This window comes from Lemur catta, chromosome 5 (assembly GCF_020740605.2).
Source record: "Lemur catta isolate mLemCat1 chromosome 5, mLemCat1.pri, whole genome shotgun sequence".
In the NCBI taxonomy this organism is placed as follows: domain Eukaryota; kingdom Metazoa; phylum Chordata; class Mammalia; order Primates; family Lemuridae; genus Lemur; species Lemur catta.
The window spans coordinates 41,393,032-41,419,613 of NC_059132.1; the positions used below are offsets into that span (position 1 = coordinate 41,393,032).

At 37.0% G+C, this 26,582-nt stretch overlaps 2 protein-coding genes across 13 annotated transcripts in view; one reads left to right on the plus strand and one right to left on the minus strand.

The window, feature by feature from the left end:
- Positions 1-14,422, plus strand: part of PRPF4B (pre-mRNA processing factor 4B) — a 36,901-nt gene extending 22,479 nt beyond the window's left edge. The window contains exons 8-21 of one of the 12 annotated variants that reach the window (XM_045551606.1): positions 520-610; positions 1,259-1,406; positions 2,915-3,052; positions 3,689-3,842; positions 6,596-6,710; positions 7,296-7,447; positions 8,555-8,641; positions 9,826-10,103; positions 10,433-10,567; positions 11,077-11,122; positions 11,642-11,728; positions 11,984-12,056; positions 12,498-12,543; positions 14,237-14,422. In XM_045551606.1, coding sequence (XP_045407562.1) covers positions 520-610; positions 1,259-1,406; positions 2,915-3,052; positions 3,689-3,842; positions 6,596-6,710; positions 7,296-7,447; positions 8,555-8,641; positions 9,826-10,029 — 1,089 coding nt within the window. In that variant the 3' untranslated portion in view covers positions 10,030-10,103; positions 10,433-10,567; positions 11,077-11,122; ... (2 more) ...; positions 12,498-12,543; positions 14,237-14,422. Of the gene's footprint in view, positions 1-519; positions 611-1,258; positions 1,407-2,914; positions 3,053-3,688; positions 3,843-5,830; positions 5,949-6,595; positions 6,711-7,295; positions 7,448-8,554; positions 8,642-9,825; positions 11,729-11,983 lie in introns of those variants that run through there. The other 11 variants (XM_045551605.1, XM_045551613.1, XM_045551603.1 and 8 more) reach the window with 11 other exon arrangements.
- A 3,051-nt stretch (positions 14,423-17,473) lies between these two features.
- Positions 17,474-24,559, minus strand: FAM217A (family with sequence similarity 217 member A). The gene is given in 6 exon segments (XM_045552719.1): positions 17,474-18,966; positions 21,435-21,502; positions 21,592-21,666; positions 22,507-22,520; positions 22,644-22,728; positions 24,395-24,559. Coding segments are annotated over 6 exon segments (1,578 nt in total). The 5' UTR covers positions 24,518-24,559; the 3' UTR covers positions 17,474-17,753.
- Between the last annotated feature and the right edge of the window lie 2,023 nt (positions 24,560-26,582).

Sequence of the window (26,582 nt, forward strand, 5' to 3'; positions counted from 1 at the left end):
GTTTCTATTTTTAGTAGAGACGAGGTCTCGCTCTTGCTCAGGCTGGTCTCAAACTCCTGACCTCGAGCGATCTGTCCATCTTGGCCTCCCAGAGTGCTAGGATTATAGGCGTGAGCCACCGCGCCCGGCCATATATTCTTATTTTTTAATTTTCTGTAGACTCAACTAGTACAGCCAGTGAATGTTACATTTCATGCATATATGGGAAGAATGCAAATGTTATAACAGCTATAGAAAATCAGATCTGGTTTTGAGTTTTTATTTTCATTTATAATGCCCTAATCATTCATAAAAACTTTAGAAGATACTTTGTTAATCTTTTTCCTGAGCATTATTGTGATATAAGAGACTTTGCTAATCATGTTTTAAATATATTGCATTTACATAAGTGATAGTAAGAGTTAATTTGCAGCAAAATGCTTTTATTAAATTATAGCTGGTCTTGCTCTTTTTTGTTTTAAAGGAAGTGCTTTAAATGTCTGATTAGTGGGTAAACTGTTCGTGTTACCTCTTTTTTAGAGTGCTCGTCTTCGGGCTGCTGGCATTGGAAAAGATTTCAAAGAGAATCCCAACCTTAGAGACAACTGGACTGATGCAGAAGGCTATTATCGTAAGTTCACATTTCGTATGACCTTTAGAGTTCTTTGTGACACTTTATAAAAGCGTGTTGCTTGATGCAGTCACATATTGGAGAATTCTGAAAAATGACACCCACAGTGCCATCACTTAAAAAGTGTGGCACATCCAACAGCTTCATGAACCCATGTTGTATTCTAGTAAGCAGCCTAGAACCATCACAAATTGAGGTAAGGTAAAGACTTGATGTTCAACCTAAATCTATTCAAAGTTATTTTCAGCCATGAGATAATCCTCCAGAAGGAAGGGGTATGTCACTTGCTCGTCTTGATCTGAAACCAAGAAAAACAACATGAAACTTTGGATGCCAGTCATGCAGTATTTGTCATGCAGGACTACAATTGGAAACACTTCAGTGAGCACATTTCTTCCCTACTCAATGTTAAAATCGTCAGCAGTAGATAAGACAGCAGGAACTCTTCTAGTGATCTAAAGTGGGCATGCAACTTCTAACCACATTCCGAAAGAGTGATCAATGGAGACATGGCATTGATTCTTCATTGTGTCTAGGAAACCACATAGTAGAGATTTGACCCAAGTTTTAGATGACTGCACTGTGTTTCCTACTTTCTGATTCTATTTATTATGGTCAAAATTCTAATTTTTTAATTTACTTTTTTAGGTGTGAACATAGGTGAAGTCCTAGATAAACGTTACAATGTGTACGGCTACACTGGACAAGGTGTATTCAGTAATGTTGTACGAGCCAGAGATAATGCAAGAGCCAACCAAGAAGTGGCTGTAAAGATTATCAGAAACAATGAGCTCATGTAAGTTCAAAAGACATATGTGATGAAACCTTTACTAACATAATTTATTATACAAATGAACGTATTTTTAAATGTTATCTCTCTTTTTTAATTTTGTTTCTAGAGACAGGGTCTCACTCTGTTGCCCAGGCTGGAGTGCAGTGGCCTTATAGCTCACTGCAGCCTTGAACTCCTGGGCTCAAGTGATCCTCCCACCTTGGCCTCCCAAAGTGCTGGGATTATAGCCGTGTGCCACAGCACCTGGCCTAAATGCTATTTTTTAAAAGCGTAATACATGTAGCACAGTCTGTGTAAAAGCATGTATTACATCCATAAAGTGACAGGGACAGTTTATTTTGACTGGATTTTTTGGGGTTTTTTTTTTTTTTTTTTTTTTTTGGTCTAGTCCCTGCTTGAGCAAGGATTTTTAATTTATAGCCATGTGTTATATGTATTAGCACAATAGGCTGATTGTATTTGATTCATTTCAGTGCGTTTCAGTATCTGCTGTGTGCACTAATACCAACTTGGACTCCTTCCTTCTACTGCTTGTTTTTTGCTGTGAATGTCTTAAGACCAGTGGTGAGAAATGGAAAGATTATATTTACTAGCTGTCACTGAATACATGGTGGCCTGTGAAAAAGTGAAAACTGATTTATCAGAGAGTGATGGGAATTATTTGTATCTTTTGTATATCTGTTGCTTTTTTCCTTTAATAGAATAGGTATTTATCATACTCATACATTTTAATACAGAATCTACACACACACTGAGCTGATGTTAAAGTTTTTGAAATGAGAGAAAGAAGTGTTGAAGAAGTTTACATTGCCCTAGGCTTAGCAAAGGATTTTTGGTTTGGTTGGTTATGGGTTTTTTGTTTTGTTTTGTTTTGATTTAAGAGACAGTTTCTCTCTGTCACCCAGGCTGGAGTGCAATGACACAGTCATTGCAGTCTTGAGACTCCTGGGCTCAAAGGATCCTCCCACCTTAGCCTCTCCACTAGCTGGGATTACAGGCGTGAGCCACTGTGCCTGGCATTCGTTTGTTCTGTATTATAGCCACTCACTTTAAAATGCAACTTAACAAATTGTAACTGGAATTTCATAAGATAACCAAATATTAAAATTTGGTAAGGCACCAAATAGCACATATTCTTAAAAGAACCAAGACTAGTATACAATGTTGTTGCTTCCGTTTCTGATTTTAAAAAAATTATGTCAAGACATTTTGAAATAAAATGTGCAAGATTAATATTCCTTCAAGCAAGGTGGGTTCCTCAATGTTTCTGTTTTGTGCATTGATTATTTTGGAAATTAACTGTATCCATGGAATTAGTACTTGGCTATGTGTAAAGTAGTATGTGAATGAATATGGAGACTTATTTCCTCAATAATAGATTCATTAGTACTTTAAAAATGCAAACTATTTATATCACCTACAATAGATCAGACTAGGACTAGTATATAAATATTATTTAGTTTTAAATTCTGTGTATATTCAGTTTTGACTTAATTTTCTTTTTCTTTTAGGCAAAAGACTGGTTTAAAAGAACTAGAGTTTTTGAAAAAACTTAATGATGCTGATCCTGATGACAAATTTCATTGTCTGCGACTCTTCAGACACTTTTATCACAAACAGCATCTCTGTCTTGTATTTGAGCCTCTCAGGTATAATGTCGAAACCTATGCATTAAACTGAAAATTTAGTTTCTTTGTCTCTACCAACCTCACTCTGGATAAATGCTACGACAGATTGTCTGGGTGTTTGATTTGTTTTTTTCCATTCAGCTCTCATGTTTAACTTTTGGTTAAGAGCTAGCTTCTTGAATGAATTGTGAGTGTACAAACATTAATTGACTGTGTACCAGGTGCTAAGCTCACATGGCCTACAGTTCAGCAGAGAGATTTTCTTAAAATTAAATACTTCAAGGAAGGATTGGGCCAGAATGAAAAGAAATGGGAGTGGTGGGGTAGAAATACAATTTTTACCTTGAACAATGTGGTTTCACTGTTGTGCTTTCAAATGTAAACCCATTCTAAATTCAAAATAGGAATTTTACTATGCGTATCTTCTTTTCTACTTACTTTGAAAATTGAATTTTATTGGGAAATTGTGCTATGTACACACAGTTTGATAAGCTCTCATTTCAGTGTAATTTATCAAATATTGGGGGTGCAGATTCTTAAACAGAATATTTTCATTGTTCATCATATTTTGCACTTAATGTTAACTTTATGCTGGAAAATATTTTTGCCTTTTATATTTTCATTTTGCATTTTAACTTTTTTTTTTCTGTCCTAAAGTATGAATTTACGAGAGGTGTTAAAAAAATATGGTAAGGATGTTGGTCTTCATATTAAGGCTGTAAGATCCTATAGTCAACAGCTGTTCCTGGCATTGAAACTGCTTAAAAGATGCAATATCCTACATGCAGATATTAAGCCAGACAATATCCTGGTAAGTCAAAACACCAGGCTACCTTGTACATCATGCCGCTCTTTACTAGCAATGTGATTATTATTATGTTGTTCCAGAGATGACGTCTTAGAAGCATAATTCAGTGTATTAATAACCAATTTCAAATGGCTTTACCAATTTTTACCTTTTTTTGGAAATTGGGCCATGAAATTTTAGAGGAAATTATGAAGAAGGAAGAAATTGGCCCTTCTCCCATTTTTTTCTATTAATTGATGGATTCAGAATATGCACAAACCCAAAGAACGCTTTAATGTAGTGATAATGGGTATCCTCAGGTATCTGAAAAAATGCTGCACATGTTTGTTGCTGTTTTAAACTAAGGAGCGTTCACAGTTTTTTCCCCTCAAATTTGATAGACTAATGGAATTAGGGACATTAAAGGGCATAGAGTTGAGTTTAAAAGGTATCTAGGCGTAACTCTTGTTTTCTCTTTATTTATTGCTTTAGAAGCTGTGGCTCCTGGGGGCCCAAACACAATAAACTTTAGTTGTGGTTAGGTATTGTATTGAAAGACATCCCTTTTGAAGTCTTAACCTCTCCTACTAATGAGTTTTGGTATAGTAACATGCAGATTTTACAATGTTTATAGTCTTGAAATTTGGAAATACTTATCATAGTGGTGTGATTAATGCGCACACACACTCCTCCTGTCCCTGGCCCCATTCCTCCATGCTGTTCTGTGGTTTTCATAGTTTGGGGCATGTTCTCAACTTGGAGAATTCCTAGCTCATCTGACAGTAACATGTTTATTCTCCATTGCATTTTTTTTCAATGGGTACCTTATATCAGCTGTCCTGCATTGATGCCTAGGAGAGAGTTTTAGGAAAAACCAGGTATGTTAGTTGTGTTAATTGGAAAATATTTGAACTATGACAAAATCTTTAAAAGATTATGATCTCATTAAAGTTTAAGGACTCTTTATCAATAGCTAAGATCTTTAGTTCAGATTTCTCTTAGTTAATAACTTAAAACATTTCCTTCCAGACCACCACATTAATCGTGAAGCATATTCCATTTTTATGTTTGGTCTCAGTTTATATTCTATAGCTAATACAACTTGGAGTTAGGAGAACTGAGTAATTACTTTGAAATGGCAAGTACATTATAATGAATTGTAGAATTGCCTAGCCAACTTCACAGTTGATTTTTTTACCTCATTGTTTTCTTTAAGTTTAGAATATATTGCCCATATCAAAGGATATATAAAACATGTAAATTTAAAATGTAATTATATACAGTGAACATCTTTGTAAACATTGTGGAGGTTAGAGAGTAAGACACTTGCCAGTGTCTTAGAAGCTCTTGTTTTTAAAACCTCATTTTTCCTTGAATTAATGCTAAACCAGTGTAGGTTTTCTTATGGATTTTGGAAACTAAATGTTTTCCCTCCTTTCTGAGGAAGAAAAAAAATAAACCTCAGAGACATGTGGAGCTGATGTCTGTTAGTGAAAATCCAAAGCCTGTGATTTCAGCCATCAGTGTGGTTAGAAGTCCCTCCACATTTCCTCATGGAGGGAGTAGAATTTGTGTAGCAAACTGAAGTGCACATGCATGTAGATACCGTGCTAATTAAGGCATTTCAGCCAGTCTAAGAGTCCCACTGATAGATTCTATTTTTAAAATGGTTCAAATGTTTTCTCTGGGTATTGAAGCTGCTTCATTAAGTAGCTAAATTCAACTTACACTTTTAAAAAAACTTCAAAAGAACTTTTCCATTTTAAGATTTCCATTTTCCTGATTCCCAAAATGCAGCAAATGGCAATCAGTGTGGCAGTTAAAAATAATCCTCTCTGTTATTAGCTTAATTCTGTGGATATCATTTATAATAGTCCCATTTGTAACACTGATCAAGCTTTATGATATCCCTACAGAGAATGTCTAGGGCTATTTAAAGTATTATGTTTGGGGTGGGAACAGTAGGCCAAGTTCAAGTCCCAACTCGGAATTTGTGTGTGTCTCTTTTGAAGGGGGGAAGGGACTCTGGAATATGAATTATCTTCACTTGTTAATCCTGAACATGCTTCTGACTCATGAGTGGCAGCAGTCATGGGAGCAACTCCAGCCTTTCTCAGCAGATGTCACTGTTACTGTGTATGTTGAAGTATTTACAAAGGAAAAAAGAAACAAATGACTAATATAGAGTTCATGTTTATCGGTTTTGCCAGATATATTTAACATTTTCTTGACTAATACCTTCTTTATATTTAAGGGAGTTAATATTTTTTAGACTTGAAGTGATTGCTAAATTTGGGATGATCTAGCAGCTTCGGATGAAGAATGTTTTTGTTTTCATTTTGTCCAGATTTAATCTGAATCATCCTGCTTTCATTGCCATTTTAATTTTCTGGCAACTGAAAGTTAGCTTTAGTCTGATTATTAATGAAACTTGACTTTATTCAGGTATTCGGGGCATTTTTAGAAGATGCTTTGCTTCATGAAATTAGATTTTTCTCTCACTGTCCCATCCTTTAAAAAATGCTGTTATTAAAATTAAATTTACTTGTTATTATCTCACATTTCCTCATTGAAAACAGTTTTTACTAATTGTAATCAAACATGATAGCTCTTAATTTTTCATAATTAGGAAATTGAATTAAGTAAATAGAAAAGGAATTTTAAAGTGAGTGACTTTATTCTCAGTGTTGGCTTCTCAAAGCCAATTATTTTTATTTATTTATTTGTCTTAATTATTCCTGGCTTGAATTAAATTTTTTTGAAAAAATGTTTTGCAGGTTAATGAATCAAAAACTATTTTAAAGCTTTGCGATTTTGGGTCAGCTTCACATGTTGCAGATAACGACATAACGCCTTATCTTGTCAGTAGATTTTATCGTGCTCCTGAAATCAGTAAGTTTCTTAAAATGTTTGACATGGGCCATGATATATGGTGAAGGCAGCATATTTAATGTCTAAGCCTGTTTTTTCCATCACACTTTAGCAGCTGCACAAGTTCATCCATGAGAAAGGGAACCATAGCGAGTTCATCCTCCTCAGGTGTGACAGGAGTGTTGATCATGTCGGGCATGAGTAGCAAAACAGTTGTGGAAAATCCTAAACTTTAAAAGACTGCTCTTGATTATTCAAGATCTGATTATCACATTTGTGGATTATGTGGACCTTTGTTTTTTCTCTTCCTGTTGCCTTGGTTGAGGCTGATTAGCACCTCCACCAAAAGGTGAAATGAAAGAAAGAGAAGACAGACATATTTTCTTTTACCTCTTCAGTTCCTCCCCCAAGCCCCTATTTTTTAAGGTTTTTAAGTTTGAATCTCTTAAGAATTAGTGGGAAAGAACATGACACTAATCACCAAACTAAGGTATTAAGGTAGTGATTACATTCCATGCTAAGTTAGTCCCCCATTAATGGAAATAAAAATTATTAGTAGTCAATCATTTTTATCCTCATATATTACAACTTTCATTTTGCTTTCAGTTATAGGTAAAAGCTATGACTATGGTATAGATATGTGGTCTGTAGGTTGTACCTTATATGAACTCTATACTGGAAAAATTTTATTTGCTGGCAAAACCAATAACCATATGTTGAAGCTCGCTATGGATCTCAAAGGAAAGATGCCAAATAAGGTAGGACATTAACATGAGCTTATTTTTTCAAGGTCTTAGTTTCTTACAAACTGACAAACTGCTGACACTTTCTCACCATTAGTGAGCTATAAAACAAAAATTTCAGAGAGGCAAGTAGATGGCTGCCATGATTTTTTAGCTTCTTTCCCATTTCTGGTGTTTAAATTAGTGTTTCTAATAAGCCAAGAGAATAAAGAGAACTTTTTCAGTGATGGGCAGAGAAGCAGCAGTATTCTTGGGCACACACACTTGTTGGTAAAAGTTGCAAATTTGGAAATGGAATGAAAAAAGATGCAGATCAGGTGAGTTAAAATGTAAGGAAGTCCTTAGTGGTCAGAATGAATAGATCGATATTGGATATTATAAGAGGAACTCAGTTTATTAAAGATTGGAGGAAATTTGGGAAAGAAAGGCACCAAGAAAATGCATTTGATGTGACACCTTTCTAACTCTGCTTCAGCTCTGATTCCAGTTTCTCTTTAACATGAAGGAAGAATTTTAGGCATTTGTTAAATGTCTGAGGGCCATATCTTAGCTAAAAGATTGCAGCTTATTTGCTGAATTTCTGATTTTTTTCCTTGTAGGTCAGAAGCCATTAATGGCTTTTAAAAATATCTAAAAGCCCGATTCTATTATGTTGAACTTGTTTAGAATAAGAAACAATTTCTTGTTTACACAGAAATTGGCTATGTTGGTATTTGTTTCAATGAAATGTGACCTGTATTGTATCAGTGCTGTGTTAACATAATTGTAAAATGTCGCTAGGTTTCCTAACTGCCAAGAGAGAAGACCTCAGTATTTTTAATAAGAATAAATTATTTTAAGTGTTAATTCATAATTTTAAATAGTGAAAGCACAATTTGATATTATAATTGGCTTTAAGTCACTGCTTGGGAAAATATTTCATGCTATTAAGTAGTTGTAGGTATAGCATTTATAGTAACTTTTCCAAGGATGTTAAAAAAATTCCTGATGGCAAAGGAATCTGAGGTCAAAGAAACCCAGAGCAACTAAGTATGTTTGTGTGACTGCTATGTATTAAATTGTTAGTAGGCTGTGTGGTATCATAATAGTTCAAAACCCAAGTTTTTCTGTTTTGTTGTGTAGATGATTCGGAAAGGCGTATTTAAAGACCAACATTTTGATCAAAATCTCAACTTCATGTACATAGAAGTTGATAAAGTAACAGAGAGGGTAAGTCTGTTTTAATGTGCTACATTAAACAGTTATTTTATTGTTAATGAATTGAGTACTAAGTGGCATTAGGAGGTGTGAATTTTTTTTAAAAAAACACTGAATTTCCTTTTTGCTATTGGCCAATTCCTGAATAAAATATCAGGCTATGAAAAAGGTGAAGGGATTTAAAAATGTTTTTCTAGTGTGATGAATTTGTTTTCATTGTAGGTCATATTATAGGCTCATCACTTCTCCCTTGGATTACTTTCTTGATCTGGCTTCTTATCTAGATTTCATACAGCTGCTGGAGTGATTTTTTTTTTTAAACGTATCTGATTATGTTATTCTCCCTGCTTAAAAGCCTTCGTTGGCTCTCTATTACCTATAAGATAATGTTTAAGTTCCTTAGAATGACAAACCAGGTTCATGATACAAACTGAAATACAGTTGAAGTACATGTTCTGTATGAGCCTTTCTAAAACCTCCGGGTTGAAGTAATGATTTTCTTATTTTTGCCCCATTATACTGTGTGTCCCTGACTTTGTCAGAGAATTTAATGCTTCACGGTGTCAACTTGTTTACATGTTGTCTCTTACTACTTCAGGGTAGGTTAGGGAAGGTACAGTTCACACAGCAAGGACTTACTGTTAGTTTTCATTGCTAACTTGGGGTTGACCTTCTCCATTTAAGCTTTTTGATAGCCTCTTGAGAGGATGTAGAAGTTAGAGGAAGCCACATAAAAGTTTTAAATCAGTAGATGATTATAGTCACACTTGGCTTAATGACTGGGAGAAACGCGTTGTTAGGGGATTTCATCATTGTGTGAACATCGTAGAGTATACTTAAACAAACCTAGATGATAGACAGCCTGCTATACACTTGGGCTGTGTTGTATGGCCTGTTGCTCCTAGGCTGCTAACCTGTACGGCATGTTACTATACTGAATACTGCAGGCAGTTGTAACAAATGGTAAGTATTTGTGTCTCTAAACAGAAAAAATACAGTATTCTCCTCTTACAGGACCACTGTCTTATATGCAACCTGTCCTTGCTTGAAACATTGTTATGCAGTGGGCGAGCGACTATGTATATATTTTTATGTATATATTCTTAATATTTTTGATAGACCCAAAAACAATCTGATTTAAGTTATATATGTTTAGTAACTTATTTAGAGATATGCATTTTAAAAATTATTTTTAGGAGAAAGTTACTGTTATGAGCACCATTAATCCAACTAAGGACCTGTTGGCTGACTTGATTGGGTGCCAGCGACTTCCTGAAGACCAACGTAAAAAAGTACACCAGCTAAAGGACTTGTTGGACCAGATCCTAATGTTGGACCCAGCTAAACGAATTAGCATCAACCAGGCCCTACAGCATGCCTTCATTCAGGAAAAAATTTAAACGAGATGAAGAAACTCCAAGGGTTTAAGTAATTAAATACAAAGACTGAAGAAATTTCACAGCAGTTTATTAATGTATATAAACTTATAAATATTTCTCCAGCAAATTTGAGGAAGCATGATATATTTGAATTAACACCAAGGGTGATATTTCTTTTAGAAATGTTAGTTAATCTGTTTTGTGTCTTATGTGAAATTTCACTGTAGAACTGTTTTAATTGCCAAGACTGCACAAAATTACAGTGCTAATGTATATGGTTGCAGTTCACATAAAGGACAGAAGCATCTGTTATAAAATGAGTAGTAATACTGGGTGGTTGATTTGTTTTTAGCAGACTTGGCTTCATTTTGGTCTTCAGATAAAATGGCCAGCGTAAATGCTGTTTATATTCACGTTTTCCTAGGTGTGTGTGTGCAGGCCACAGCAGCATGCCCTTGGTGTAGTCAGTGCCGAAAGGGGTCTGTTCCTTCTTGAGCCTGCCTGCAGGGATGGTCTCCTCTTTTAAAGCAGGTTGTGTACAACATTCAGTACACTGAAGGTAAGCTAAACCATCAACATCACTGGTGTTTTAAGATGTTATTTTATTGGAACAATTGACAAATGAGGGATATTAGCTTTGTGGCAGAATTCCCTGCATGTGTGATAACTGATCTTGTTTTATTTTTTGGCATTGCAACTGTGGCATAGTTACAATTTCTGTTCTGTTCATCACATTTAAAATTGGAAGAGTACGCGCTTGATGGATAGAGCGCCTTCAGTGTACTGTTTCTTATTAACTTTACTTTTTTAAAATCAACTTGCTATAGACTTTATATACATTTTGTTAAATACAGTTCCTAGTGACATAGACAATGCGTAGTTTTCATTTACTAATTATAAATCTTGAGGCCCATTCTAAAAGTCCTCATATTTAAAGGTTAGATAGACAACGTAATGAAATTTTTAACTATTTGTATGTCATTTTGAAAGTGTACTGCTTTATGGTAAAAGTGTTTTTCATTTGTTCATTGTTTTCATTATTTGTGATCATGTTGTCTTTCAATACAGGCATAAACCTTCCACTCTTGAACAAAGCAGCTGCTTTTTAAAAGCGGTAATTGCTTCTTTACCTTTTATTTCTTTTGTAAATGAAGCTTTTCTTTAAGAATGTGACTTTAAAGTGTTGTCTATTGCATAAAACAGTTGACACTCACTTATTGTAAAGTGAAGATTGTTCTACTGCATGTGAAGTGGACCATGCAGATTTCTGTATGTTCTCAGTATGCATCACTAGATAATAAAGTCTTTTGTGAACAAGGCATTTGTAGCCATTTTTAAAAGTTTTTGTCTTCAGTGCTGGTAAGTCAGGTAAACCATAAATAATAGTTAAAAGCTAACTTTGGTTTTTTCTTGAAAGTCTTTACTTGAAAGTATTGTTTGTTAAAGACGTAAACCTAGCCAAAAGTTTATCCTTTTTTTAATAATTAGAATCCTAATTATTTCATCAAAAAATCCTACAAATATTGTCAGTTTTCAGTGTAGTGAGGTTATTCCTGTAGGTTATGGGGTATAATTCAGGATTTAACTAATGTTTCTGCTATTTTCTCACTTTTCCTTTTGATGGTGCGGAAAGAGAAAAAGGAAAACGGGGCACAGGCCATTCCACGCCTTCTCCAAGGGGTCTGATTTGCTGAGACACCAGCTTCACCTTCTTAACAAGGTTATTTCTGACAGCATGTGTAGATAAACATTTAGCAACAATTTAAAACAAAATCATGTAAATCAGCTTGGTTTTGCAACACAAAGGAATTCGTATTTTTAACATGATAGAAGAGAATTTTCAGAAGTATATGTAATCTTTTCTGTTTGGGCTTAAAATTAATGCTTGTCTCCCTGAAGAATATGGAAAATAATCAAATTTTAAGGGCTTAAATTATATTTTTAAATTGTAAATGGGATTTTTTTATTCACCCAGGCACCTAATTACAACAAGCATGCACATTTTGGTGCATTCAAGAATGGAAAATCAGAATAGCAGCATTCTTCTGGTGGGTTTTGCTCCATTTAAAGACATGAAATGAACTACAGCCAGGAAGGTGATAGATGATTTAATAAGCCAACTCTGAGCCTACACCCGTCTCTTCATGGTTTAGACTTACTAAAATAAATACAAGGTGATTTTCATCTTCAGGTAGAGTGAAGCCTTTTACACAAGGCATCACAGGTGCAGCTTTTCCACCTTAATGAAATGGGTAGTGATTTTCCCACCATTATTTATTTTGGTGATAATATGCTGCATATTCAAGCATTTTGTAGTTACTTTCACTTGAAATAGTTAACATTTTGATGCTGCTGGTGATATGTATGGCTTTATTTTATGTAATTTAAGTAAGTTAACTTCCACTAGAAACAGTTCATCTTAAGCCTTCAAAACTATTACCTATTCTTTAAAAAACAAAGTTGCTTGTTACTTGTTCTTTGTGTTTTAGGTGCAGCTCAGTGGAAGATGATGACAACCAGAAGACATGAGCTAAGGTTTCTGTCCTATAAAAGATTAAAAAAAAAAAAGAATCCTCCATTTAGTTTTTGTCTAATTTTTTAATTTTCAGCATTATGATTTGGGTTTCATTAGTGTTTGGTATTTAGATAATAGTGCTATTGTGGTGTTCATCTGTAAAGTGCTTGTTTTATCATACTTCCTGCCTCTCCCCTAATTCCTCCTTCCCTAGAACAAAAATAGTGGTCAAATTTAGTGATATAAAAGGCTCTTAGATGGTGAGTTTCCATATAACACATGGTTGTCAAAATTGGATCCTAAGGATTATTAGAAAAACAGCAACCGTCAGAATAGCTTGTATCTAATGTAGTCTTCAGCTGTAGGCAGATGCAGAAGAAACTGAAATTTTAGGAACACTGTTTAACTCCTTTAATATCTGTTTCTCCAACTTACCCTTTAGTGACCTTGTTTTTAACAAATGCTCCAGTCTTAGACAAAATATTCTGAAACTGCCATTGTCAGTTTCTGTTCTTAAGAGAAATGGGAAAGGTGATACTGCAGATTTTTTATATTCGCAAATTTAGCATTTCTAGACTTATGTATTTAAAGGAACCCTATAAACGTTCTTATATTCATGATTTTATTAGAATTTGTAATTTGGCTGAGGCAGAAATTTGGAACTCTGCAAGACCTCTGTTAGGTTGAGGTCATTTAGTGAATGATCCTTCTTAACAAACTGCATTCATGTTTCAGAGTAACTGTATAGTTTGCAAGTATAATTATCTGTCATGAAGTTTTTTCTTATACTTCATGGAAAAAATGATAGCAAGTGTCAGACTTGAGGGTTCATAAAAGTCTTAGGTGTAGCTCTCAAAGATGTCGTAGTTCTGCGGTTGAGATCTAGAAAGCATATACATTTTAGATACTCTGGTACTTCTTGAAGGTCATCAGAAATGAGGTTAGAATTTGAAAGTTTTGAGCAAGGGGAGCATCTTGTCTTAAGTAAGACCCTCTTGGTATTTATATTTGTCCTTTAAATCCTTATTAATAATATCCCATTTCTTCATTCCCCAGTGGCTATCTCATTTCCCTCTTTCTCTCAAAATAATTTTGTTTTAAAATACAATTTTTATCTTACCACCATAGTTATCACTTTTTTCCTAACAAAAATAAGTACTCAGGACATTTTTACAGTATTAAACATTTGTATAATGTTTTATGGTATGTGGGTAGAGGTAGTGAAATGTAATATTCTCAGTTTTTTTCCATATTTGCATTCTTCCTATGTTTTACCTGTATATTATCATCATTTGTAAGCAGAACTCTAGCTGTGTGTGAGTAGAAATAAAATCTCTGAAATGAAAACAAAGAAATCAACATATATTAAGATTTAGGCCAAGCGGTTTAGGAATGCCTTTTAATTGCTGGAGATAGGAAAGAAGCCATAGATTCAAATGTGTAATTTCCCTCCTGTAGTTATAATGACATCATTACCAATTTGGCTTCGTAAATGTTTCTTTCTCAGTAGTGTCCTAGTTCCCAGCTTATATGCAACATGAATTTTATCATTCTCCTTCTAGATGGAATGTCCTCCTTATAGAAATGTTCACAGCAAATTCATTTGTTTTTACATGTCAGTAATGCACACCAAATTGACTTTAAAATGTTTTCCAGTTATTTTGATAGATGATATTATGGCATCCTTAATTTTTCTTCTCCTTCTGTATATAGGGTAAGGGACTGTTCTTCTGAGGAACCTTTCCATTTAGTGATCAAGATATATGGAAGCTGATCTCTGAAAGTGCTCAAATTGTGTGTCCTAATTGTTCATGGTATAGTTGAATTGTAAATTGCATTTTAGCAGTGCATGTTGCCAATAAACTTATTGGGAAACTTAATAAAATATACCTCCTCTTACCATATTGTCTCCTGGTTTTATCTTCGCTTGAGTTTGGATTTTCCTCACAAACATCAGAACATCTTCAAAGCGTTAAGTGCAGAACACCAAAGGGTGTGTTATATTCATATTCCTATTATATATGCTTCTGCTTTGATTTTTCTAGTAATGGAAACATAATAAATGATGACCTAGCCCCTTTTTTATAATAGTATAAATTGATTCATTCTCCATGTGGAAGCCTGCCAAATCTTGGGCTTTTATCCTCAGTCTGCCCACTATTTTCTAGGAAAATGTTTTCTGCCTCTAAAAATAGTGAATAAAATAAGAGCAACAGGGACCTTGTGTGAACCTGTAGTGCAATCAAAGCAGGATTGGAGGATGGGGGTTAAGTGTCCGGCTTTGTAGAATACACTCACCCCAGCTGGAGCTAACCACCACTCTGGCAGGTAGAGGCTAGTTTGGTTGAGTCCTGGCTTTATAAGAAATGGGTCAAGTGACTCTGCCTCTGAACAGCCTTGTTAAGGCTCTGGTAGTAATTTCTTGGGCATCTATCTCAGGTGGCCCATGAGGTCATTACAACTAGTCCATTTTAGGGAAAGTAGTATGCAGAGTGTATTGGTTGAGGACCTTTCACGTTTGTTTTCTCTGATTAGAAAGATTCAACTTCACAAAGACCCAACAGGGAGCTGAGAAAGTATTAAATTACTGGAGAGCTAAACATGGGAGTTCTGGGCAAACCAAGTTAACTTTTCCTGAACAGAATTTGTGTGTTATGAATTGCCAAATGTTTCATTTTTCAAAGATAATGGTAGAAGTTGGCCTGTATTCGTTCATTTCTCCAATTTTTCCCTCAGTGGTGACCTTTACTTTTCATCAAATTAGTACGTGTTGCCCATTTGAACCAAGTCTTTCCCCCGTTCATCTACAGGGTAAAGCCGAGGTGGTGCCTCTCTAGTCTGTACAGACCTGTCACTTCCGGTCTCATTCCCATCTCCTTTGCCCACTGCCACTCCTGGCCTCACTGAAAGGGTTTGTGTCTTCATCACTTACACCATGTCCTTGGGCCTGGCACATGCCCAGCAAGAAGCAGGATGTTAATTTGTTAGGAGTTGTTATTTCTGCACTTGGAATTAATTAAATGCTAAGGCAGCTCATTCTTGAACCAGTCTGCCCTCCATCATTCTTGTTTCCCTGGTGTATTTTTTTGAGTATTTGCTATATGCCAGGCACTTTTACTTCTAGGCCACTTAATCCTCCAGTGATTATATGAGATAAAAGATATTCTACCCACTTTACAAATCAGAAAAGTGAAGCACAGAGGGGTTAAGGAGACTGCCAAAGGTGTTAGAGCTGTTAAGTGGCAGAGCCTGGGTTCAAATTTAGACAGTCTGGCAATGAAGCTAGCATTTGTAACCACTATGTCATGCTTAATAATCCTCAATGATGAAAAAAATCCCTTCGTCAGTCCTATTTTAAAGAGTATCTACTACCTGCCAGGATACAGTAGTGAACAAAACAGACATGCCCCTTTCTGAAGGTTTTACAAATAAAAGTTACGTCATAACCCTAGAAGAGAGGAGGAAAATCCAGATAGGAAAGAAGGTAGAACTGAGTGGACACAAAGGGCTCGTCAAAAGTAAGGGTCAGGACTCAGGGAATTGCAAGAATGGGAGTAAAGATGGTTAATGGGAAACAAGGTCACTGAGTTGGAAATGAGTGAAAATGTAAGTCCATTTTTGCATTATAATTTTATAAAAGGGATATTATACCACTTTGGATTAATGAGACTATATGGGATATAGGTGAAATTCCATTATACTAAGGGGAACTCACCAGTTTTAAGTTTATTTTCTATGGCTGTGTTGATATGGTTCTAGAAAATTCTTTGAAATAAGTTAACTTAAAAATTAAGCATGTTCTCTGTGACCCCTGCTTCTAAAAAAGTTATTTGAGCTTTTTACTCAAGGTAGAAAACTATTTAACCTTTTACTAAAGGCAAAAAAGAAAAGCTACAGTTGCTCTCTTCAACATACGTTTAAATTAACCTTTAATTCATCTCACCCATCCCTAACATAAATATTCCAACTGATTTCGGGGGATGATACACAAACACTTAATAGTGGCTGTCTGTGTTCGGGGTTAGGGGATGGAGAGAGGTCATTTGGTACCTTTGGATAATATTTGAAGTTTCAATTGTGTGCTATTTTTTAATGTTTAAGAAAAATTAATTTGAATTTACCAACCATCCATTAAAACCAAAGCACAATATACCCCAAAATATCCAAACCTCTGATTTATGCATGTTACATCAAGTCTTTCCTTTACACTTTTTGAATTGGGATCCAGAAACCACTCTGCATTAAAATCACCAGGCACGTTTGTTTATAATGTGTGTCTGTGTGTGCCCCTCCCAAAGATCCTGTTTCAGTAGGCCTGCAGAAGCAGCCAGGACTCTTGTTTATTTCTCTGATTCTTAGGTGCAGTAAAGTTTGTCAACATGCAGTTTCCCTTTTTCACCTGTTAACGAGTTAAGCTTTAGCTATTAGAGTTTCAACTAACCAGGGTTAAGACTAAGCAATGCAGAGCCTTAGAAAAAAGCTCCAGTAACATGAGATTTTGGCTGCTCTGTGGACAATGATCTCATCTGATTTTTCTTTTAACATTTTACAACTATTGGGTCTGAGTGGAAGAGGATGAGGATTATTTCAAGCCCATACCTGTAAAGTCAGGCCCCAAAGAGAACTGATCTTTCTTTCATATATATGACAAAGAAAGGCCTGGGAAATGGAAAGTTTCTAAGGATTTGGGAGGAGAGGATCTCATATATTAATTTAACAGAACAACTTCTTTAGCTTTTAAGTGCTAAGCTAAAGCCCCAAGGATAGGTCAAAATTACAGATTTGTGGAGATAGGGAGGGAGAGGAAAAAAGATGCCAGAGTGGGAAGGACTTAAAAATCATGATATAGATAACTGCAACTCTTAAGACTATATACTAGAGCACAGTAAAAGAATAACTACAGCAGCAATAAATCCATTATACCATTTATTGACGGAATTATACTGGAAATAATCACTATAAAAGAACAATCTTTTTAACAGTTTACTAAGTAAAACATTTCTTTGAAACAACATGCAAAAGATTGTCAAATATGTCAGCATAGAAGTCCTTGGATTTATAGACAGACGTCTCAGCAGTGATTTTCACAAGTTCCCTCCATATCACACCAAGCAATTGTTTTGTGTGACTTTTTGTTGGTTTCTTTAATACCTGTATCTTGGAATAATTAACCGTATCTTAGCTGGGCTTCTTGAAATAGATTTGCTCACATTGAGATGTATGAAAGAAGTTATTTTTGGTCAATGGGTGAGCATTTATCCTTAGCAATAAACGAAGGTGACAAACAGTTTAGCTTCTGAATACAGAATGGTCTATTCAACACTATATTTTTTCGCTAGAGTTTCTTTTTGGTCCTTGGTGCCTTAATTTCTTCTTTCTGATTGTGTGGAAAAGATAGAGGTATTGGTGAAACTGGTGTTAGGGACCTTGGTGGCAGACACCTTGTTGAGACCATTTTAACCAGTGATTGAGTTGTTTGGGCAGTAGTAGGCTTGGATGAGAGTTCTTGGCATGGATTTAAAATGGAACTTTTGGGATTCTTAAAATCATAAGTTGTAACCAATTGTTTTGTCGTGGATGAACTTTTTAGAGATGGTGGCCTAGAATTCCATTTACATTTGCCAGCATTGCTCCAATTCCATTTTGAAACATTTTGTTCAAGCTTGCAAGAACCGGAATTGTTTTTTCTTTTTTTTCGACTTTTATCTACAGAAGACATCTGAAGACTCAAAGAGTCAGAAAGTTTTTGCTGTCTCACTTTTGTTATAGCTTTGGAGGAAGAGGGTCGTTCAGTAACTGCTGGAGTACAGAAAGTAGTTTGTAGTCTTGGCCTTTCTTTTTGTATAGTCGTATGTTGTAATCTTTCCAGTTCCAGTAAACGAGTTATCAAGTGTTTAATAGAGCTTTCTGGAGGGTCCACTGTCGCTTTCCAATTTTCAGATTTTGAGAGGGCTAATTTGTGCAAGTCCAGAGCATCGAAAGGAGGAGGGAGAAAATCAGGATATGGAAATACTTCATTTGGTTCCTCAGTGAAAGGTTCTTCAACGTTTTCTATTTTTTCTGGCTTTAAGTTCAGGTCCATCCTTTTAAAATAGCTAAGTAAACTATCATTTGCTTTCTCATTTTCTGATAAATAACTTTCATCTGTTAAATTTTCTTCCACACTACTGTTTCCATATTTCAAATTCCAATTTGGAGCAGATAAAGTTTCACCACTGTTGTTTTCTATAGTTGAACGTGAATTAATATGAAGCTCATTTCTGTCCTTAAAGAAGCCTCCATCAGCACAGGGCCAGCAGAGACCTAATGGCATTGGCAGGCCAGGGTCAAGACAAACTTGCTTATCAGCTGAAGCACTTGTCAGTGAGTGGTTCAGAGTGAAGAGCCTTATAGGATTGCTGGTTACATTAAAGCCAGTTTCCACTGAAGATTTTTTGAATTCCCTTTAAAAAATAATTTAATTAATGAATGGTTTGTTGACCAGAATTTAAATGCTATTAAAATGATATGATTAACCTTTATCAAAGATCAGTTCATGTTTACTTCCCAATGGCATATGTATAGCTATCTAACAGAAATGTTAATTTCCAAATATGCTCTAATTATACACAACTATATAAATTTTGTAAAGTAGAGATTCAAATATTAACTAGGCATTCCTTTGTGCAAGCACAGGTGACTAGATTATGCTACCTAAACTGGCTAACTGTGGCTATCAGCAGACACTGGGTTAAAAATGGCTGTTATCCATTTGCCCATATCATACATGCAATTATGAAGTCTGAAAATGAGGATATCTAACTCAAACTCAAGTTACAGTGAAATGTTTATTAACCAAGAATTAGATAAAATGGAACTTTTAAAGAATGTAGTTAAGTTACTTATCAAAGCCTTCTATGTTAGCCATTGTGATTTTTAACTAACACAAAAAGGAAGCAAACAATATCTATCAAACAAAAATTATCACATAGTCCCTAGTAATGTTCATCTAATGGTCCTCTTCTATTTTAGGAGTTATACTTCTAGATATATTAAAATGAAACTGCAAAAATATCAGGCCATAAAATACTGAGTTTCTGGATTTTTTAAGATTACTTGAAATACTAACATTGAAAGAATTCATGCATTAGTTGACATATAGTCTCCACATCTTGTTTCTTTTAAGAAGCCACTTGACATTAAAGATAAGTAATCTAGAAGGGTTTTGAAAAATACGTTCATTTCTATAGAAAAAGAGGTGGTCTGAGAAGCAAGACAATTTATATGCATGTATTTTGCAAAATGTTAAACATTAAATGAAAGTTATAATTATTTTTATTCTTTTTATTTGTTGATTACATATTGAGGAGAAAAATATTTTTTTTTAAGAGATGATGGGGTCTCCCTCTGTCACCCAGGCTGGAGTACAGTGGCATGATCATAGCTCACTGTAACCTCAAAACCATGGGCTCAAGCAATCCTCCCATCTCAGCCTTCCATGTAACTGGGACTACAGGTACATGCCACCATGCCTGGATACTTTTTTTTTCATTTTTTTAGAGATGGGGACTCACTATGTTGCCCAGGCTGGTCTTGAACTCCTGGCCTCAAGTGATCTTTCCTCCTTAGCTTCCTGAGTCGCTGGGATTACAAGTGTGCACCACTGCACCCAGCTGAGAAAAATCTTAATAAAATATTTCATTGATTCCAAACTTCCATCTCTGCAACATTATTAAGCCTACCCAATGTTAATTGCAAATACTTCTCACACACATTGTTCTGTTTAGTCCTCACAACACCCTCATGAGATAGGCACTTTTATGTTTCACCTTTTACAGATAAGGAAACTGAGGTAGAGAGTGGCGAAGTTCACACATCTATCAAGTGGTGAAGCTGGGATTTGAACCCAAGTGGTGGAATCCCATGCCTGTGATCCTAACCACTGCAATCTACTGCATCAATTTATATTTGTTCCTCTGCTACTATGATGAAATTTAATTCACTTCATTTAAACTCCTACCTTGAAATCCTTGTTCCCATCTGAGTTCCCTGGCAAAGAAATAGCCTTTCCTGTCCCTATCAGCACCAACATTCCCTTAGGACATCAGTTATCACAATTTCCTTTAGCATTTTTTGATTTCTCCCTTGAATTTTAACATAAGGTGAGGTTTATCCTGGGCCTCACAGAGGAAAAATCCTCTGGCTAGGAGATAGCTGCTATCAAGTGAACTCTATTGCTAAAACTGGATAAAAAAGAGGCCTGGAACTCAGGATCTATGAACTAAGACACTATGTAAAAGTGACACAAAGCAGTGTTTAATAAATGTCAATTTCCAAATACTAGCAAACTGAATTGTTAAGAAGCATTCTAGCTGGTTCTAATGTACATTGAAGTTTAAGAACCCAAAAATAAGAATTCAAACCCAGGAAAGGCCTGTAGTGGCTATGGGCATGGACCAAGCTTTCAAATCTCGGTTCTACCATTTGTTAGTGATGTGACTTTGGGCAAGTTACTTAATTTGCTGCCATGCTTCAACGTCCTCATCTGTAAAACAGGATGATGATGACAGCACCTACTTTATAAGATGGTGTGAGAGTTAAGCGAATTCATACACATAAGGAATTTAAACAGTTCCTGGCATATGGAAGAGTACTTGCCTGTTACGGTTCCTTTTCCCTTCAGTGACTCCAAACTCTACCATCTAAATCTTCACTGTGAGGGCACCAGAAACTCCCACCTCTTACACATTCTGCCTATCTTGTGTCTGCAGCCACTCCCTATTTTAGGGTGAATTTCTATAGTTTCCCACTATTCTCACACAATATTTTTTTCTTCTGCTTTTTTGTATCCTTGTATTTTAAGTAGTTAACTTATCTGTATTTAAATTTATTTCAGTAATCTAGGGTTTTACAAGAATAAATATTCTCTTACTTGTTCTCCATGGCACTTCCTTCATTAAGAGGATAACTCCATAACTGAAATATCCCTTGTTTATTATTCTGAGAATAGAAAAATCATGGATAATATTTTAGTAGCTGCATAAATGTTTTAAAAATAATATTTCTGAGTATGATGAATAAAATCCTACCTGTGTTCTTTCATGAGCATGCTCTGACAGATTAAGTTCTAGCATCAGCTGCTCTACTGGAATTTCCAAATGGTTCTATAAAGCAGCAGAAGACTTTTAAACATGTTTCTTTTTCTTTTTAAACACAATATGTTTCTGTTCCCTATTCTCACTCTAAGAATGTATGGTTTTTGTTCTAACTAAAGAATATAAAGTCCAATGATATTCCCTTCATACATATAGAAATCATTTGTTTTTACTGATTTCAGCAGAAATTAGTATACTCTAATTAATATAATCTATGATAAATACTAACTAAACAGTGTTATTAATGAGCCTTGAATATCATTAAGATTGTTTTTATTTTACCGGTAAGTGTTTTATATTTTGATCAAAAAGGATAAAGAAGAAGATTAATTTTCCACTACTTCAGAACAAGATATTGACCATTTCAACTGCTTCAAGACATCCTGAGGGCTGAGACTACTTCCCCTTTGGCCATGACTAAAAAACACTATATTCACTACAGTGTTAATTTCCATTTATAGTATTGTTATATTGAAAAAACTTAATATACAAAATATTAATTCAATGACCAATTTGTAGCCCTGTAAAATAGTAAAGGCTTTGATTTGTTTGAAAACTCTACAGAAATGAAATTTAAAGTTTAACTTTAGGGCGGGTGTGGTGGCTCACGCCTGTAATCCTAGCACTCTGGGAGGCTGAGGCGGGAGGATCTCTTGAGCTCAGGAGTTCGAGACCAGCCTGAGCAAGAGCAAGACCCCGTCTCTATTTTAATAAAAAAGAAAAAAAAGAAAATAGAAAAAAAAGAAAAGAAAGTTTAACTTTGAGGAAGAAAACTTTTTTAAAGTACATACGTATACTTTTAAAACAATATGTTTTGTGAATAATTTAAAACCAAACATTTATCCTTACCTTGTTAATTTTGCCTGAAAGAATATGTATGAAAAAAATGACAATTAATAGTTACATAAAGCTGGTTATTTCAAAACAAGCCCCTTTTAATATGAGTGATTATTCCAGCATACACATACACATTTAGGGTTTCTTACGACCTGCTGCACTATCCCATCTGGGTGGGAGGTTTTTATTTTCAGGAACAGGTACTTCTGAATCCAAATTCCAGTGAGATAAGTTCTAAAACAATATTTGTTTTAGATAAACTTAACATTAAGAAAATTTAAAAAGCTCAAGTACATAATTTTACATGTTCTTTAGGTAAAATACAATAAAAGGCACAAAGCTTCATGGCCCCCGCTCCCTCATTATAAGGATACAATCAGCATCTTTAAGGGAATATAATTTTTTCTTACCAAACCATTATCAACTTGATAACATCTATTATTCAAAAATAGAAAGGTTTTTATAATAATTTGTGGTTTCATTCTCATTTTGTCAAAAATAATGACACAGGTTTTCAAAATTGATTTTAAAAATGTACTAAAATGTCCTGTTCAGTGTGTCCCTGATACACAATGGCACATTCACCTAATTTTCTGTATCTGAGCACCAGATCTGATAGCCTATAAAATCATTCCATCACCCAAAGAAAACCTCTAACCTTCACATCATATTCCACACTAACCAGCCCACTACTCATTCTGGATTCCAGACGATGAGAAACACTCAGGAAGTATTCAAAAGAAAGCAAAAAAATTAATGAAAAAGGAAAGGTGCTAATTTCTACTGAGTATTTATGTTCCAGACATTGTGCAGAATGCTATGGGAGGAAAATGTAGGGTGTGTATAAGGGAGGATTATAATGATTTTTTTCTGGAAAATGGAAAGTGAAGAGGTGATTAGTTTATGTGAAAGTAATTTTTTAAGAATGAACTCAATTTTCTATCTCAAATAAGAAAAGCTTTTGTAAATTATTATCTTTTCACCCCCATAGTGTGAACTCAAGCCTTTGTAAATTAAACTCTAAGCAAATGAAACGTTAGGTATTACTAGGTATCATCTCTGCACTCATACTGCATGAGGATTTAATTTACCCACAAAGAGGTATCTCCTGATAGTAAGGGTAGTTGAACATCAGAAGAGAGGCTGCAGATCATCTTTTCTGGAGGCTTTTGAAAAATAAAATTAATAAAATTGATTCTCTACTCTTTGGGATAATATATATGAAGTCTAGCTTCTACATAAGAACCACCTGGGGAACTTTTTAAAAATAATAGTTGCAAAAAAAATACTACAGATTCTGATTCAGTAGGATGAGGATAAGGCCCAGTGATTTTTATTTTTTTAAACCTCCCCAGTGGATTCTCAAGCTTCTTTCAGCTATATAATCCTGGTACATTAATGTGCTAAATGCACATGTGAAAGAAATATCCTTATATTAAAATGGTAAAGGAAAGTTGATGAAAACTGTCCTGTCAAGGTCATGCAATAAAATTAAAAAAACCAAATTTGTCACCTGGTAAGGAAGTTTGGTCCACTAGTTAGCAAATTTCTTAACAGTTGGGACTTGATTACACTTTTTGATATCCCACCTTACCAATATTTGTCATAAAGTATGTGTGAGAAAATAAAAAAGCACTGCCTGATCGATAACAAGGTAGCATCTCTAACAAAATCCATTTGCAACTAGAAAAGTTTTGAGATTTTCAGAAAAGCTGGCTAACTTTCCCCTTATTAAAAAAAAATAAAAATTTTCCATTTGCTATTCCAAATGTGCCAAGAGGAAAACTCAGGACAAACTGCTCACAAAGCAAGAGCAGGAAGGGTATCACCATAGTAGGACTCAATGGGAGTTATGTCCTAGCAGGGAGCTGCCACCCAAGTTCAACCGCATCGGCCATACCTCATGAGAGATGTTTGACACACGCAGGTTGGTGCCACAGTTCTCACCACTTCTTCTCCCCATTTTGTTGTAGCTGGTTCTCTGTCTCCTTAAAATCCTATACAGGTTGTGGGACAGGCACATTTATGGGTAAGGGTCAACATTTATGAAAAAGAAAGCATGAGCTTTGACTTCCCAGCTAAGGGAGGTTAAGACAATGCTTAGAAAACTGAAGAGGAACTGCGAGGGCAGGGTGGGGTGACCACAAGAAATCAACCAGAAGCAAGCAGCAAGCCAGACCAAAAAAGGACAGGGACAAAAGCAAGCTGGAAGATGTAACTGACAGGAGATTAGGAAATTAAGGTCAGAGGTGAGAAAGGAGATATCAGATAAGAGAATGAAATACACAGTAGAAAAAATATGGTGAATTTTCTAGAATTTACAAAACAGGGCCATGAATTGTTTTAATCATTCAAAATAGGTGGTCCATTTGAAAGCAGGGTTAACCCTGCATACTGGCACAGCTGGCACCACAGGCACGTTACAGAGATGCCAAGAGGCCCACAGGACAGAACTCTATTTTCCACACCAAACTATCATGGTGCCTGTACCACCCACTACCATTTAAGGTAAAAGTGTTAGAGAATTATAGGATGCTAGTAAAGCAATCACGGGATTGAGGCATGGCTATCTGGAAAGAATCACAAATTAAAGCCACCGCAGTAATCAGTGTATTTGCTAATCATTTACAATTTATTGTGTCCTGGAGAGAAAGATGTACCCTGAAGAAATAGGAGATCCATACAGCTCAGGTGTTGATCCACCTGCTGCATGTACGCAGGGCCCTGGGTGTGCGTGTGGGAGGAAGGAGGTTGCTGGGTTGGTGGCGCTGCCGGGCCACACAGGTGTGTGCCATGCAGGAGGGCACCGGAGCCTGGAACGGGGGTCTGGAAACAAGGAGGCCTTGGTGGGTGCGAGTCCAGGGAAAGGCGGTTCAGGGGCCAGGGAGGTGCGGGCCCCCGGGGAGCGGGCCCCTTTCCATGCTGGAACGTGGGGCCTCGGGTGGGGTGGGGGGCAGCCCAGGCCCAGGGCTGCAGGTGGGGCTCTTACCCCACGGCGCCGCAGGCCCACTTGTGCTCCCCGGCGTCCTCTCCGAGGGCGCTGCCGCCCCGGGGCCGGGGCCCCTCCGCGCGCGGGGCGGACGGCTTGGCGGGCGCACCCCGCGACTCGGCCTTCCTGCAGCGGGAGGACAAAGAGGGCAGCGCGCGGCGGCCGGCCGGGAGCGCCGCGCCCTCGTCGGGAAGGGCCTGCGAGGCCCTCGGGCGGGCGCCGGAGCCGGGATCGGGCCCGGGGCCCAGGCCGGGCCCAGCGAGGCCAGCCGAGGCCGGGTCTGCCGCTCCGCGGGCCTCCCCAGCGGCCGGGTCGCCGGGCAACCACCTGCGGGAGGGGGCGCCCGGGGCGGCCCCGCGTTCCACCAGCTCCACCGGTATTCGGGGGCCGCCCAGACTCGGAGCCGCTCGGGGGCACCTGGCCGCCGGGCCCACAGGGCGCTCGACGCTGCGGGGGAGGGCGCCCGACCTCGCGTCCTGCCCCCGCGCCCCGTAGGGCCCCCGCAGGGGCCGCCCTAGCCACTCGGCCGTCGCGGCGGAGTGAAGGCCTCAGCCTCCCGGGCCTTCTGGAGGCTTCCCAGGCCTTCCGGACTCTTCCCGGGCCTCGTCGGGCTTCCTTGGCCTTCTCTGAGGCCTCCCCGACTTTCTTGGACCTTTCGGGGCCTTCCCACCCCTTCTCTGGGCCTCCCCGCCGTTTCTCTGGGCCTCCCCGGGCTGCGGGCTCCGCGAGGCGGCCAGTAGGCCTTGGCACCCAGGGCCTGGCCCGTGGGCCTCCTCCGTTGCCCGTTCAAATAACAGCCAGGAGGTTTGCCCGTCCTTCTCCAGACTAAAGTAACCACGTAGATATACAAGTGGGTATACGCAAAGGTATAACTATGCTTATAATGTATTAAATAATGAAAATGGAAGAAGAAAGGTATCCCTGCTGAAAGCAAGCCCCCCCTCTGATCAGTTGCAGGTCAGTCATCCGTCTTACAATGGGAAGAACAAAAAATTTTTTTCTGTCTGGAATACGTTTATATCAGAGGAGCCCCATTCTGTACCTCCAAATGGGTGTCTCTTATTGCCGCTCCATGAAGTGGAGGGGAAGGGGAAGAGTG